This window comes from Labeo rohita, chromosome 22, assembly GCF_022985175.1.
Source record: "Labeo rohita strain BAU-BD-2019 chromosome 22, IGBB_LRoh.1.0, whole genome shotgun sequence".
Lineage (NCBI taxonomy): Eukaryota > Metazoa > Chordata > Actinopteri > Cypriniformes > Cyprinidae > Labeo > Labeo rohita.
In genome coordinates this window covers 29,620,237-29,635,017 of record NC_066890.1, presented here as the reverse complement: position 1 = coordinate 29,635,017, position 14,781 = coordinate 29,620,237, and the positions used below count along the sequence as shown (strand labels likewise).

The following is a 14,781-nucleotide window of genomic DNA, read 5'->3' as shown; positions in this document are numbered from 1 at the left end:
CTCATATCTACTTAAATAGGAAAAAACTGAAATAGCCAAAACTGTTGGTCAAGATTACGGTAATTTCTAAAAAACATGAGTCAAAGACTGACACGGAAGAGAGGAAATATAAAAATTAAAAATAAAGTTATTTTTGTTTTCTTTGCGCACCAAAGGTATTCTCGTAGCTTCATGAAATTACGGTTGAACCACTGAGGTCACATGGACTATTTTAACAATGTCCTTACTATCTTTCTCGGCCTTGAAAGTGGTAGTTACATTACGGTCTATAAAGGGTTAGAAAGCTCTTTGATTTCATCAAAATATCTTAATTTGTGCTTTAAAGATCAACTAAAGTCCTACAGGTTTCAAAGGCATCAGAGGCAAAGGCATAGTACACAAATAGTACAGAATATTTCTAGATTGCTACTACAATAGTACTAGATTTTTATGGTTTAAGTCAGAAAGTGTGGAAAAAAGTGTTGGGAATTAAACTGTCACTTCTCAGACGTTTCGAGAACGTTTCAACCCAAACCATCATGTTGAAAACAAACACTGACCAACAGCAACAGATGCTGATAGGAACACCACACTGATCAGACAAAACCCGTGGAACGTGGCTGTTAATTTGTCAGCGTCTCTTATTGCAGTATGAATTGACCATAGTCAATGTAAGACAGTTTGACTAAGCTCTTATTTCTCACACCTAAGAGATTTTACGAGAAATAATAGCAAATACATCATGGGGGGAGAATAGTCTACATCCAATAAGACCACAAACCTATCACTTATGTTTTCCACTTCAGTGCAAACTGAAAGCCACATTAAGGTGTGATCGAGGAAGTATAATCGCTTCTGGGGGGCTAAACCAGCCCACTTTGCATTAAATACAACCATTGACACTGAGAAGATCTTCAGAACTGCTGAGAAACCTTCCAAAAACAGCATCATGATCATCTCCGTGTTTTTGCTAGTCACCCTGCTACCACATCTGACCCTCCCAGGTAAGAAAATGATGGAATATAATGGACTTTTATGTGTCTATGTTTTCTATGTGTATCAGAAATATGTTCATTTTATGCATTGTTAACACAAGTTGATCTGAAAGAAAATTTAGGGAAGCCTACATCCCATTTAACTAAGCTAAACATTTTTTTTTTTCTTTCTTAGCATCTGTGCAAGTGGGTATAGTGAACGGCACAGAAGCCAAACCTCATTCAAGACCATACATGGTTTCGATTCAGAAAAACAACAAACACATCTGCGGTGGCTTCCTTGTGTCTGAACGGTTTGTCATGACGGCTGCACATTGCTTTAAAAAGTACGTTTCTGTGTTGTTCACATTATTTTATTGTGAGTCATAGTCACGGAGTGTCATATTGCTACAAAAGGGTCTTCACTTGGTGTGACTACTTTTGAAATGACACATACTATAGTAGTACCCAACCAAATGGATCCACGACTCCTACAGTCTCAAAAAAAAAAAAAAGTTCTTTATTGGCATTGATGGGAGTATAAAGAAGCTTTATCATCCATGAAACATTTCCATTGCACAAAAAGTTCCTTAGATTATTAAAATGTTCCTGACACCAAGAAAAATGGATGTTTTAAGAATGATTCACTGAAAGGTTCTTTGGGGAACCAAAAATGGCTTTTTAATGGCATCTCTTTTGGAAGCTTTAAAATGTAGGAAGTCCAACAAATATTTTTACTTGGAGCAAAGCTACAGCTGAGAAGCTAAAGTTGGGCTAAATGTTTGTGGCTTTGCAATGTAAGCATCATAAAGTATGTACTGTTCAAATGCATATTGTTTTAGGTCAACCTTAAAATGCTACACAAAATTTTGAACAGCCTTCATTTACCAGTAAAACAAGAATGCATGCGTTTTCCTTTCCTTTTTCTTGACAGTGGAGATAACCTGACAGTTGTGGTTGGAGCTCATGATTGCACTAAGGGTTCTCGCCACATGGATGTGAAGTTCTACCACATCCACCCTGGGTATGACTCTGAATATCTGCTAAATGACATCATGCTAATTCAGGTAAATGACTCAGCTAGGTTTCTGCAGAGCAAACTGCAATTAACAATTGTGAAACAAAATTCTGACAAACAGGAGTCATAAATGTCCTACTCTCTTGGGCTTTGTTCACACTGCACACAAATCTTCTTTAGTTTCAAATCTGATATTAAGGCCTGACGGGTCAGTTCATTCTGCAAGGAAATATTCCCAAGGTATTAAGACTTGTATGGTTTAATATAATGTAAATAATGTCTCTTACTAAAATACATAGTGGAAAACCCATGAAAGATTTCCGTTATTTAAAAAAAAATCCACATCGTTTTATACATATTTTGGACTATGGGGGTGCCATTATTTCGATGACATGAAATGACTGCACTCTGTGAACTACTGTTGCTATTGGTTACTATATTTACTGCAACACAATGCGGAAAATAAAACCCCAATGCAACGACCACAACTACTGAAAGAGCTTACAGGTGGCGATGGATATAAGCGTAGGCTTAAACCAAATGCTGTACCATTAATTTTCCCAACAAGGAGTCTAAACGGCCACCAATATCAAGTGAAATCAGCGGTGAGAAATTCCTTTAGTGACCGTGGCGTCATGACAAGCGTATGCATGTTTATATCCTGTCAGGATGGCATCTTGTGTTTTTTGTCCCTGCCATTTGTAAGCTCTTTCACTGGCCTCAAAGTCATCAAGGCTAAAGTGGAGAGAACAAAGACGCTTGTCTTTTTGGGCTTATTGGGCTTCCCTTTAATTCATACAGTGTTGTCAATATCTGTTGTATCTACATTGTTTCCAATACTAACAAAGTGATACAAAAGCTATTTGAACACCAATTTGATTGTTCAGACTGAGACACATCGACTATATGAATTTGGGCCAGATTTCACACCACATGGATGTGACTTGGACTGGGAATGTACTTTTGTGTTTCATGTAATTGTTTTAGTTGTATGCACTTTGAAAATGATCAGCATTAATGATTTAACTACTTGCTCTAGCTAAATGAAAAGGTCAATAAGACCAAGAACATCAGCTGGATCCCCATACCAAAAAAAGATAAGGACATCAAGGCCAAGACCAAGGTCAAATGCAGTGTTGCGGGATGGGGGAAAAAAAACACCCAAGGCAGATCAAGTGCTAAACTTATGGAGGTGAACGTCACCATCATTGACCCAAAAGAGTGTATGAAGTACTGGGGAAAAGATTACTCCACCTCACGCATGGTGTGTGCAGGTGGTCCTGGAGGATTTTGCCAGGTATGAAGAATATTCTGGACAAATCACAAATTTCATTCAATTTCAATTTCAGTTCAATTTCATTCACAGCCTGTAACTTTCATGACTTTTCACAGGGGGATTCTGGAGGGCCCTTGGTGTGCAATAATGTTGCAGTTGGTGTTGTTTCATACAATGAGAGAAACAACTGTAACTCACCTACACGACCGAATGTCTACACCAAGATTTCCAAATTTCTAAGTTGGATTAAAGCAATTCTTGGAGGTGTAAAGCAAGAGCTCAACAAATAAACATTTTATTTAAACAATGCAGTCATGTGTGTCATTTTTTTTTTTTCATTTTATCAAATAATTTTTGATCGATTTCTCAGAGGTGACAAACACCAAATGCTTTTTTGTGGAAAGATGGTTTCATCCTTTCTCGGCAGCCTTGGTTTCCTGTGGGGGCCGAGCTCATCGCATGTGGTCAGACCCTCTGTGAGAAAGTCTAGTTTGCTGACGACACATTAAAAAAAAAAAAAAAAAAAAAAAAAAAAAAAATGCCTATGCAAGATCATGAGATTCACCAAAGAAAGTCCTAAGTGAATGTGCATATAATATTAAGTTTGTGAAACAAAAAGCCAAAAAAATACTGTTTTCACACAGGTTTCCCAGAACACTCTCCTTGTATGCCATTGGCCAGGCAGCCTCGCCCAAACTCAAACCATCGGTTGATCCACTGTTGCTATGCCAGGCTAGTCAGGATTTTCAAAGCAAGTGAGCAATGTATTGACAAACAGAGCCACAGTGTTTATACATTTCAGAAAAATACATAAAGAAAAGTGTACTACTTATATGATGTAATGGAATATTCACCCAAAATCGATTGATTTTGTCATCATTTACTGACCCTTGTGACCTGACTTTTTTTTTCTGTAGAAATTGTCTATAGAGGGTCAAATGTCATTTTGGACTGCATGGAATGGAAAAACAGTTTGCAAAATATAATTTTGTGTTCCACAGAAAAAAAAAACAGTCATACAGGTTTGGAACAACTGAAGGGTGAGTAAATGATGACAAATTTCATTTTGGGGTGAGTTAACAGCAATCCATGTTTTAACATAACAATGCTCACACTTTACATTTATTTAACATCCAGGAAATGCTGTGGTTAATCTTGTAAAGGGGGGCCTGCCCTTTTACTTTGAGTAGTTTAAAAGTCAGTGACACATTTTCAATGTTCCACATGCACAATGACACATTTCATTGCGATTCTGCTTGCCACAGCCTTGACCACACTGCACATCACAGGTAGCGTCTTTCATTAGTAATCCTTAACCTTTTGCATGTACTATTTTTTTGTGTTTATAGTTATTTCTGTGATATTTTTCTCAATAGATGTGGGTGGGGATGGCATAATCAATGGGAAAAAAGCTTCCAAAAATTCCTTGCAATACATGGTCTCAGTGCAGACTAATAACAAACATGATTGTGGTGGGTTTCTGATATCTTCTCAATATGTACTGACAGCTGCACACTGTGAAAAGTAAGTTACTCAGTTTGTATGTGTGCTCTCTTTCATTTTTGTATCAAATACCTAAGCTCTTGTTCCACCAAAAAATAAAACAATAAGAAGACTCTGCAATGAGTCAATAATGACTAATGAGTGAACAACTCAGGAAAATGTGAGTTTGACTTCCTCCGCTTCATTGTATTCCAGTGACGAGATGACAGTCGTTGTTGGCGACCATAATATTTCTCCACGGAAAAATCTGAAAAGATACAATGTGGTTCGGAAATTTATACCAAAAACATTTAAAAATGTTAAGATGGGTGCTGACATCATGCTTCTGAAGGTAAAAGATCACCATTGGGTTGTGATGAAATGTTCACAAGACCATACAAGTGCACATTTAATAACTATTAGATCATTTTCAGATCTCTAGGAAAGCAGTTCTGGGAGGAAAGGTGAAGACTGTGAAAATCCCACATCAACATTACAGCATTAAAAACAACACCCAGTGCTTGGTTGCTGGATGGGGTTCCACTAAACAGCGTAAAGTAGTTAATGACCTTTTGGCCTTGAACGTATCAACTGTCGACATCCGCGACTGCAAGGAAGCATGGAAGCAATACAAAAAGGACATCCCACAACTTCCACCAAACATCATCTGTGCTGGAGGATATAAGCAGAATGGAGGAGTGTGCTTGGTAATAAACCTAAAGGAGAGACTGGGGCAAGTTGTCACAGCCTTTAAGGTTTTGAGACAATAGCTGATACAGATAAGTGTGACAACTAGCCCCAGCTTTACATAAACATTTTTTTGCCGTTCCATTGCTCTACTATTAAACCACATCTTCACATATTCTTGCAGGGTGATTCTGGAGGCCCGCTGGTGTGCAATTCAGTGGCTGTGGGAATTGTCTCCTTCAACATAAAGGGGTGTAAATATCCTGATGTACCCAATATCTACACTGATGTTTCCAAATATGCATGTTGGATCAAAGCAATGATGAAGAAAAAGAAACTAAAGAATTTTTGTGTTCATAGCACTTGCAAATAATGCTTAAACCTACAAAACTGACCAAATAAAAATAGTTTTGCTGATGACTTGAGTCTGTATTTTTTCAATGACCATTTCTACATGTATATTTTTGTCTTTGAGAAAAACAATCTCAAAACACCCATGCCTTTGTGTATAATATGGGTTACAGTAAAGAAATAATGCATTTATATAAACAAAAAAAAATTAGGGATGGATAGCATATAAAAGTGACTAAAATGTTTGGTTTGATACACATTTGAAATGTCATTTTTCAATCAGGAGGGTACAAAATTAAAATAATTGAAGGGACAGTTCACCCAAAAAAAGAAAATTCTGTCATTAATTACTCAAATCAAGATATTTTTGATGAAATCTGAGTTAATTTGTGTTCTGAAGATGAACGAAGGTCTTACAGGTGTGGAACAACATGAGGGTGAGCAATGACAGATTATTTATTTTTAGATGAACTACCCCTTTTTCTTTAATGGCAAAAAGGTCAGTGAAAGGTGGCATTTAACATTTTGGTTGACTGGCAACATTTTTTACATATTAATTATTGACTATACTAAAATTTGGGAATCCAAATACAATTTAAAGCTCACATTTGGGTTTTCTAGCAAGCATATACGAACATGGGTCATAACATGGGACTGATTGTGATAATGGAAAACCATAAAGTAGGTCAAGACCACACAGGGGCAGGCCAAAAATGACAATATAAAGTAGTGACAAAGACATTTGTTATGTTTAAAAGCAAACTTCCATTCTAGATGATATTTAATAAATATATCCAATCATCCAAAAAATAAAAAATAAAAAATCTGGGACATTTCATGAAAGTGCAACATTCACGCTCTATGCTGTATAAAATCGAATATATATAGGAGAAGACCTTGTACTCAAGAAAAGCAAAACGTATTTGGGGCAAATTCAGCATCTCGTGTCATCACTGAGTGTCAGGATGTGTCTTGTGGTAGAGCTATATAAATGACTGGTGGTCGCACCAGCAGCATCTTATCAAAATGAGTGCAGCACACGTCCTGTTGCTCTCAGTGACTTTGACGAGCTTGCTACTGACTGGTTAGTAAACTCACGCTTTACTGATTACAACAATGATAACTGAACTGTTTTCTGTCATCTTAAAGGTGCATTTCTGTTTGCTTAGGCACTTTTGGAGCTGATATCATCAATGGCAAAAAAGCCAAGAAGAACTCCATGCTGTACATGGCATCAGTGCAGATTGATGGAAAACACAAATGTGGAGGATTCCTGATCCACCCAAGCTACGTGCTCACAGCTGCACACTGCGATCTAAGGTAAAGGCTAGTTAACCTACTATTAACCTGGAATTTAACAAAACTGTTCACTAATATGTCATTATGTTCATGTTATGAATAAAGTGGCAACATGACTGTGATTCTGGGCACCCACAACATTAGTCCACAAGGAGCAAATATGAAAAGATATACGGTGCAAAATAAACATAGACATCCATCCTTCCAAAATACCAAAAATGGGAATGACATCATGCTTCTGAAGGTACAATCTTCATAAATAAGTAAATTAAAATGTATTATAAAATATAAATGTAAAAATTATCTGTTATCAAATTTATTTAAAGATCATTTTTTTTGTTAAATTTTAGCTGTCCAAGAAACTGAAAACTGGCAAAGGTCTGAAAACCATCAAAATCCCAAGCAAGGACAAACCACTAAAGAAAAAGGCCAAGTGCCAGGTTGCAGGATGGGGTCAAACTGAACAGGAAAAAGTGGTGAATGATCTGCTGGTGACAGATGTGTCACCTGTCAACTCCACCATCTGCCAGACAATGTGGAAAAAAGTGCGAGTCAAGCTCCCAGACAACATCCTGTGTGCTGGGGGTTTCGAGACCAAAAGTGGCGCTTGCCAGGTATGTCAAAAGCAATATTTTGAGAAAGTTCATATTCTCTGAGTCTATATCAGTAAAAATGTGACTGTTAATTGATCTCAAATGCATTGTTATTGCAGGGTGATTCGGGTGGACCATTGGTGTGCAGCGGGACAGCAGTGGGGATTGTCTCTTTCAACATGGGACGCTGTGACTACCCTAACGTTCCCAATGTTTACACTGAAATTTCAAAATACAGAACCTGGATCAAGAACATAATCAAAGGAGGAGCTTGATGTCTATAAAAATGCAATGTGTATTGTTGTGTAGTTTGCAAACTCAGCTTTTATGGTGCCATGTAAATGCTAACTGTCAATACTGTCAATAAAACTAAAAAGAAAAACAAAAACTCAAAACAATGACTCTGCATTTTTCCTTTCTTAAGCGCCACTTCAGAGAGAGCGAAACCGGTTAGGGGGCTGTTTGATTCTCAACCACTGCTAAAGTTCACAACCACCACCACATCCTAAGTTACACAACTGCCTCGTTACATAAAAATAGATGCAGTACTGGGACAAAAAAGATTGAGTAGACGCTTACATGCCTTCAGAATTAATAAATGTACATTTTGACCTTCGTTTAAGACACGAGCAATCGATTTGTCAAGGTGTGTTTATGGCAAAAAACTCCATTCATCGAATGGGTATTTAGTATGTTTTTTTTTTTTTTGTTTTTTTTTTTAGATTTCTAATACAGTCACAAAAACGTAGTTGTTGCATGAAGTAGCCCACACTGAAAGAAAAGAGGGGGGGGGGGAGAAGAAAGTGCTCCATAAAAGCATTTGCAATAGTTACTCTACAGTTCTCATTAGGGTCGACTATTTTCTATCTAGGTCAATCTTTGACATCCACAACCTACTTTTCAAATGAATTACAAAGATCATATTCTTTTATCTCCTATAAACGTGTCCGGTTTAATTCAGTATGTACAGTTGCAATCGAAAACAAAGCTGCAATTAGCATTAAAGGGGTACTCGTACCCAGTCTCACTTCCACCTGATGACTTTAGGAGAACAGCGAACAGTGTGCAGTATGAATTTGAAGTGGCAAAAATATTCTTCATATGTCAAAGTCAATTATGTATGCCAAACTTCCTTCTGCCAGCTGCCAGCACTATGACTATAACTGGATATTGGCATGTAGATGCCAGGACTTCTATGAAACATATGATGTTTGGTGCAGACTGAACATGGTATGAGTTAGATTAAAGCATGACATATCCTGTCACCAACAGGTGGTGCTATGGTTATACCTGAATATTGGCCTTTAGATGTCTTCAGGTCAGGACTCTTACTAAACGTAAAATTTGTTGCAGATTGGACGTTGCATGTTTAAGTTAGTGTAAAGCAAGCCCTTTCCTGTTGCCAGCAGGTGGCGCTGTGATTTTAACAGAATATTGGCCTTTAAATGTGTTCAGGCCAGAACAAAAGAGGTTTGGGGCAGATCGGACATTTACGGTTGAGTCACAGTTTGTGTGGCTGAGTTGAACTTTGTCAGGCCGCCATGGACACGACCTTTAACGAAAACTCAAGATCTTCGCAAATGAACATCGCCAAAAATTAGACTGACCAAATATAAGGCCTTTAGATTAGACTAAACAGGCCACTCAAGAACACCCTATGCCTGATTACTGAACCAAGTACAAGTAGATTTGTATGTATACGCGATGAATGTCCTGCAGGAAAGTCCACAGATCATCAGCTTTAGTCTTTGCACCAAAGGCATCAAAGCACGTCAGAGCTATTCATCATGGATGAATGAAAAAAGTAACAAGTAGGACATGCTCGATATTAAAACAAGTTATTAAAACTGCAATAAATCACAGGAAAGGACCGAATCTGAATCCTTTTTGCTTGTATTAGCTATGCTAGCAGGGCCTACTAGTTTTTACTTCATAGTAACTTGCACAATTCTGTCTTTAAAACCAACATGAAAATGAACTGTGATGAGATTGTAGATTGAGATATGATATTGTTACCACATCACCCACCGCCAGTTTTTGTCACACGCTACATTTCCTTAAATTAAATGGACTACTGCTTAACTTTGTAGACCATGATGCACAAAACCCACAAAACCCTAATGTGTTTCCATGCACATACATGATCTTTGATCAACATGTTCTGGTAAAACGACACATGTGGCCACTGCAAAACTTTCAAAATGAGTCAAGACGTGCAGACCGGAGCTGGGGTCTATCTTGACATGAACGCAGCTTTACCCTGTGGTGAAGCTGAAAAGGTGCTACTAACTATTTATGTGGTTAAAAGATACAGATCAGTTTCAAGCTTGGCTTCCATAATCTTGTAAACAAGAAGCGCAAAAAAAAAAAAAAAAATTTGTTAAATACATTCAAGCAGAAGAACTACATCTCTCAAAATATTTGACATGATTTATTTTACATTACAGAGAGCGACATGGGATAATAAACTATACAAAATTCAGCTGCAGTCCTTTTGTGCCTATATAAAAAGGGTGAATTTTAGTCGAATCAAGGGGAAAGTCAATGCCAGAACAGAAAGAGATTTCTCAAATAAATAAAAGAGCTGAATAACAATATACAGAACACACTTATATTATAATCTTCAATTACTTTTGATTCATCTCGATGCTTTACAACTGTCAACTTTTTTCTCTCAGTGAAGAGCAAATTTGGGTTTCTACCATTATTATCTTCATAATAATTCAAATTGTTGTTCCATAACGGAATTTAGTGTGACATATATGCAGGGGAAAACCTTCTTGAAGTTCTCATCCACTGAAATGTTTCAAAAGCATCTTATATTAACTTTAAATTTCTAAATGCTTATTTTGTGAGGTCTTTAACATATTGGAAGCCTTGTTTGGTGTAGTCACTAACTGTGGATGGAGCAACCGATAAGGCATGGATAGACTTCTGGACCCCTGAGGGGAAAAAAAAAATGGAGCGATTACTTTCTAGACTACATTACATTTACATTATATGTGTGGTAAAGACTGGTTATTTACAAACATCTTTATATAAAATCATCATTTACCTGAGTTCCATGCATCCAGTGGCGAGAACTCAATTTTCGGTGTGGCAGGAAGCTAAATATTTTTAAAAAAAAAAAAAAATATATATATATATATATAACAAACTGACTTGAAACAACATAAGATAATACCACACAGACGCCACCATCTGGTCAGCATAACACATCAGTTACGAAAACTACACATACCCATGCAACCATGCAAAAGTTTGGGGTTGGTAAGATTTTTCGAGATGTTTCAAAAGTCTCTTATGACCAACAAAAAATACAGTAAAACAGAATTATGTGATATACATTCTTAAATATAAAGGTTCTAAAAGGGTGTTTTTGCACAGAAGAACCGTTTTTGGTTCTGTGAACAGTTCCTAAAAGAGCCATTTTGAAGAACATTTTAAAAATGTAAACTTTTTGAGTTGTGAAAGTTCTAAAAGAACCTTTTCTGCATTTGAAAGGTTCCTCACAGAACCATTGATGCCAGTTAAAAAAAAAATTTATTCTTAAGAGTGCACTTTGAAATATTATTACAATTGAACTGTTTTCTACTAGAACATGTTCTAAAATGTAATTTATTTCTGCGATACAAAGCTGAATTTTCAGCATTCAGTCTTTAGTCTCACATAATTCTTCAGAAGTCATTCTAATGTTCTGAATTGTTGTTCAACAAACATTTATGTTGATTATTATTATTATTTTTTTTTTATCTTTCAGGATTCTTTGATAAATAGAAAGTTCAAAAGACTTTGGAAACCAAAATCTTTTCTAACGTAAATGCTTTTGGGTCATTCCAGCTGGAATCATCAAATTTTGGAAAAGTTCCCCACCTGACCTCCTCAGATTTGTCTGAAAAAATCTATGTGATGGGTAATATGCCCAATAGATCATACACAAAATTTCAGATCTCTACTGTGTGTACTTTTTTCACAAAAAATCTGTAAAAAAGTTTGTTTTTTACCCCGTTTTGGCATCACAGTCTGAGTGACCATGTTCAGACTGAAATATCTCCAGAACTAGTTGTGCCGTAGTCCAGAACTGCATGAATTACAACTCACAGCATTGTTACTGAATTTACACCTGAATGCTGGCCCTCTACTTTTTTTGAAACTATTACTTTAAGGGTTTTCAGATGTCCACAGAAACCTCAATTTTCAATGTATAAGCATCAAACTTGGTAAATGGTCTGATATGTACCATGTCTTTCACATCCTTTGATATCAGACAATAGAGTCTGATGGATGTTGAGATATTAAGGTCCAAAAATGGAAAAAAAACTCATTTACACCAATGTTCAGAGCAATATTTCCCATGAATGACACTAGGTGTGAACATAAAACTTGTTTTTTTGAAAGAGCATATTGTTATTGATAAAATATAAAAAAATTAGGATGGGGTTTTGCCTCATTTTTCTGTAATGATTTTTTTAAAACTCAGAGTTTCGTCACTGATCCTATTGTTCACTTTTGCTATTCAACTTGGTATGGGCATTTCAACAGAATTTATTAATGTTCCACTTATACAAAAAATACAAAATACAAATACAAATGAAAATGGATGTATTATTCACTGGATTGGGTGGAACATCAAGATTAGGTACTTATGTTGCATTCCATTGAATGTCGGTAGTCGGTGAATCTGAGTTAGTTCTCCCGATGTCCGTCGTAAATGCGTTCCATTGTAACAGTTGGCAAAAAAATGGATGCCTATGGATAATTCCAACCGACTTGGTCTGCACTGAACTGGCCCGAGTGTGTGTTTCGGAACCCCAACTTAAGTGGGCGTTCCATTGCACTTTCCCGAGGTGGAGGTCGGATTTCCCCGAGTCCCAAGCACAACGGAATGCTGCATTATAGCATTAATTTAGGCATATGAGTTCAAAATAGCTGGTACTACAGTAGTTGTGAATGTCACACAACAATGATTTTTTTTTAAATTATTACAGAAAAATGAGGCAAAACCCCATCCCAATTTTTTTTATATTTTATCAATAACAATATGCTCTTTCAAAAAAAAAAAAGTTTCATGTTCACACCTGGTGTCATTCATGGGAAATATTGCTCTGAACATTGGTGTAAATGAGTTTTTTTTTCATTTTTGGACCTTAATATCTCAACATCCATCAGACTCTATTGTCTGATGTCAAAGGATGTGAAAGACATGGTACATATCAGACCATTTACCAAGTTTGATGCTTATACATTGAAAATTGAGGTTTCTATGGACATCTGAAAACCCTTAAAGTAATAGTTTCAAAGAAAAGTAGAGGGCCAGCATTCAGGTGTAAATTCAGTAACAATGCTGTGAGTTGTAATTCATGCAGTTCTGGACTAAGACTCTTAGCCCAGAAAATTTCATGGACCTGGCACAAAAGGTCTGAACATGGTCACTCAGACAGTAGCAGACCTTCAGACTCGGCTGAAGGTCTGGAATTCCAGCTTTCTTTGGCCAAGGCCCGCCCATAAGGCCGTTTGACCGACATGTCAAACAACCAATCACAGTTCGTTTCATTCAGCGTCACGTTTCGGGGCGTGGAAATGTCCCCACAACAACAGACCGGCGTGCAACAAGTCAGTCAGCATAGAAAATCAAAGAAGGAGAAGAAAACCAGCAGTAAGTCATTGATCTGTTCGTGCACGTATAACACAGTCTATGCCGTGAACCTTGCATACTTTTGAGAATCCTACGTTTAGCTGATCTTGATAAATGCTCATTGTCACTCATGTAAACACGACAGTTTTTCTTCTGCAATCACACGTCTGCGCTTTGTTTCCCGGCGGACCGAAAATAAACGCGACACTCGCGTCCCCCGGAAATCCGATAAAATTCAACCAATCAGATGACGACTTTGACATTCCTGAAGTGTTTCCAGTTAAGTGTACCATATGCATCAGACGTTTAGCCAACGTTCCGTGGGCGTGACGTCTGAGGCGGAGACTACTCAGACAGTGATGCCAAAACGGGGTGAAAAACAAACTTTTTTTTACAGATTTTTTGTGAAAAAAGTATGCACAGTAGAGATCTGAAATTTTGTATATGATCTATTGGGCATATTACCCATCACATAGATTTTTTTTCAGACAAATCTGAGGGGGTCAGGTGGGGACCATTTGATGATTCCAGCTGGAATGACCCTTTTACTCTACTTTTGATCAATTTAATACATCCTCGCTGAATAAAAGTATTCTTTTATTTAGGGAAAAAAAAAATTCTGAATGGTGGTGTACTGTGGTGTTTCCACTGTCACACCTTCGCAAATGAATATAGGTCATGGCTTAGCTGATGACTTCAGTGCTGTCATCAAAAGTCTACTTCTGGTTTCATTAATACACTAAGTTTCAGAACTTATCATACCTCAAAGCCAAAATACTTCATCCACTCCTCCACAGCAGGTGGGATGGCAGCTTTAGCTCGGCCCAAGGCGACAGAACCCTCTTTACCATCTCCAAGAAGTCCTGAATCATATGCGACATATAGGGCGCCACCTGCAATAGTAACTTTTGTTGCAAACCTGAAACATACATCAACACAAATTCAGTCATTCAAAGTCAAAAGACGACATTGAGATAAACAGTAGACATTTTTGCAAGCTACTTGACTTATTATGAGACAATGTTGAGGTTTTAGGTTAACTAAAATTCAAAACAGAAAAACAATATTTAATGTTTACACTGCTTAAGTTCTTGCTAAAGCACACTAGCTCTCTTCAACCTACCAAGAAGATAGCTACTTGAATACATGCTAATTTAATTTATAGCTAACACAAATATTATAAAACTATATAAAACATAATAAAGCACATAATATGTCAGTCAGCAACCTCAAGCCCAAACACACACTTGTAAGCTAACGGCTAATTAGCTTCATATACAACGCAAACAGAACGTTACTTACTTGACTACAGGCAAAATCTTAGCAGCCATGGTCCTAAACGCAATACTATGCTATTCAGCACAAAACTGTGAACCAAAACCCTACTTTAAAAGATATTTTGCTTTGTCTTGACAGCGAACTTCACTGACAAGGGCATTTGCACCAACAGAAAGAGCTGCTAGCAATAAAGTTCGTTTTGAATGTAG

General features: G+C 37.0%; 2 protein-coding genes across 2 annotated transcripts; one reads left to right on the top strand and one right to left on the bottom strand.

Moving 5' to 3' along the window:
- Positions 1 to 848: 848 nt before the first annotated feature.
- LOC127153382 (CUB and peptidase domain-containing protein 2) lies at positions 849 to 8,045 on the top strand. The gene is made up of 12 exons (XM_051094444.1): positions 849 to 983; positions 1,150 to 1,300; positions 1,888 to 2,020; positions 3,011 to 3,268; positions 3,364 to 3,533; positions 5,172 to 5,436; positions 5,601 to 5,684; positions 6,749 to 6,851; positions 6,937 to 7,087; positions 7,172 to 7,310; positions 7,417 to 7,680; positions 7,779 to 8,045. Exons 1-12 carry the CDS (start codon positions 929 to 931, stop codon positions 7,932 to 7,934), a joined length of 1,929 nt encoding a protein of 642 aa, XP_050950401.1. The 5' UTR covers positions 849 to 928; the 3' UTR covers positions 7,935 to 8,045.
- A 2,026-nt stretch (positions 8,046 to 10,071) lies between these two features.
- Positions 10,072 to 14,769, bottom strand: micos13 (mitochondrial contact site and cristae organizing system subunit 13). Its single transcript, XM_051094085.1, has 4 exons — positions 14,597 to 14,769; positions 14,057 to 14,213; positions 10,715 to 10,766; positions 10,072 to 10,601 (listed from the first exon to the last, which is right to left on the bottom strand). The coding sequence occupies exons 1-4, from the start codon at positions 14,623 to 14,625 to the stop codon at positions 10,504 to 10,506; spliced, it is 336 nt and encodes a 111-aa protein (XP_050950042.1). The 5' UTR covers positions 14,626 to 14,769; the 3' UTR covers positions 10,072 to 10,503.
- Positions 14,770 to 14,781: the final 12 nt, after the last annotated feature.

Bases quoted from the DNA above. Each gene is read 5' to 3' on its own strand.
- LOC127153382 (XM_051094444.1), top strand. From the start codon at position 929: ATGATCATCTCCGTGTTTTTGCTAGTCACCCTGCTACCACATCTGACC. The intron at 984-1,149 runs GTAAGAAAATGA...TTTCTTTCTTAG, and splicing joins ACCACATCTGACCCTCCCAG to CATCTGTGCAAGTGGGTATA. The intron at 6,852-6,936 runs GTTAGTAAACTC...CTGTTTGCTTAG, and splicing joins GACGAGCTTGCTACTGACTG to GCACTTTTGGAGCTGATATC.
- micos13 (XM_051094085.1), bottom strand. From the start codon at position 14,625: ATGGCTGCTAAGATTTTGCCTGTAGTCAA. The intron at 14,214-14,596 runs GTAAGTAACGTT...TGTATGTTTCAG, and splicing joins AAGATTTTGCCTGTAGTCAA to GTTTGCAACAAAAGTTACTA. The intron at 10,602-10,714 runs GTAAATGATGAT...TTTTCCCCTCAG, and splicing joins ACTGGATGCATGGAACTCAG to GGGTCCAGAAGTCTATCCAT.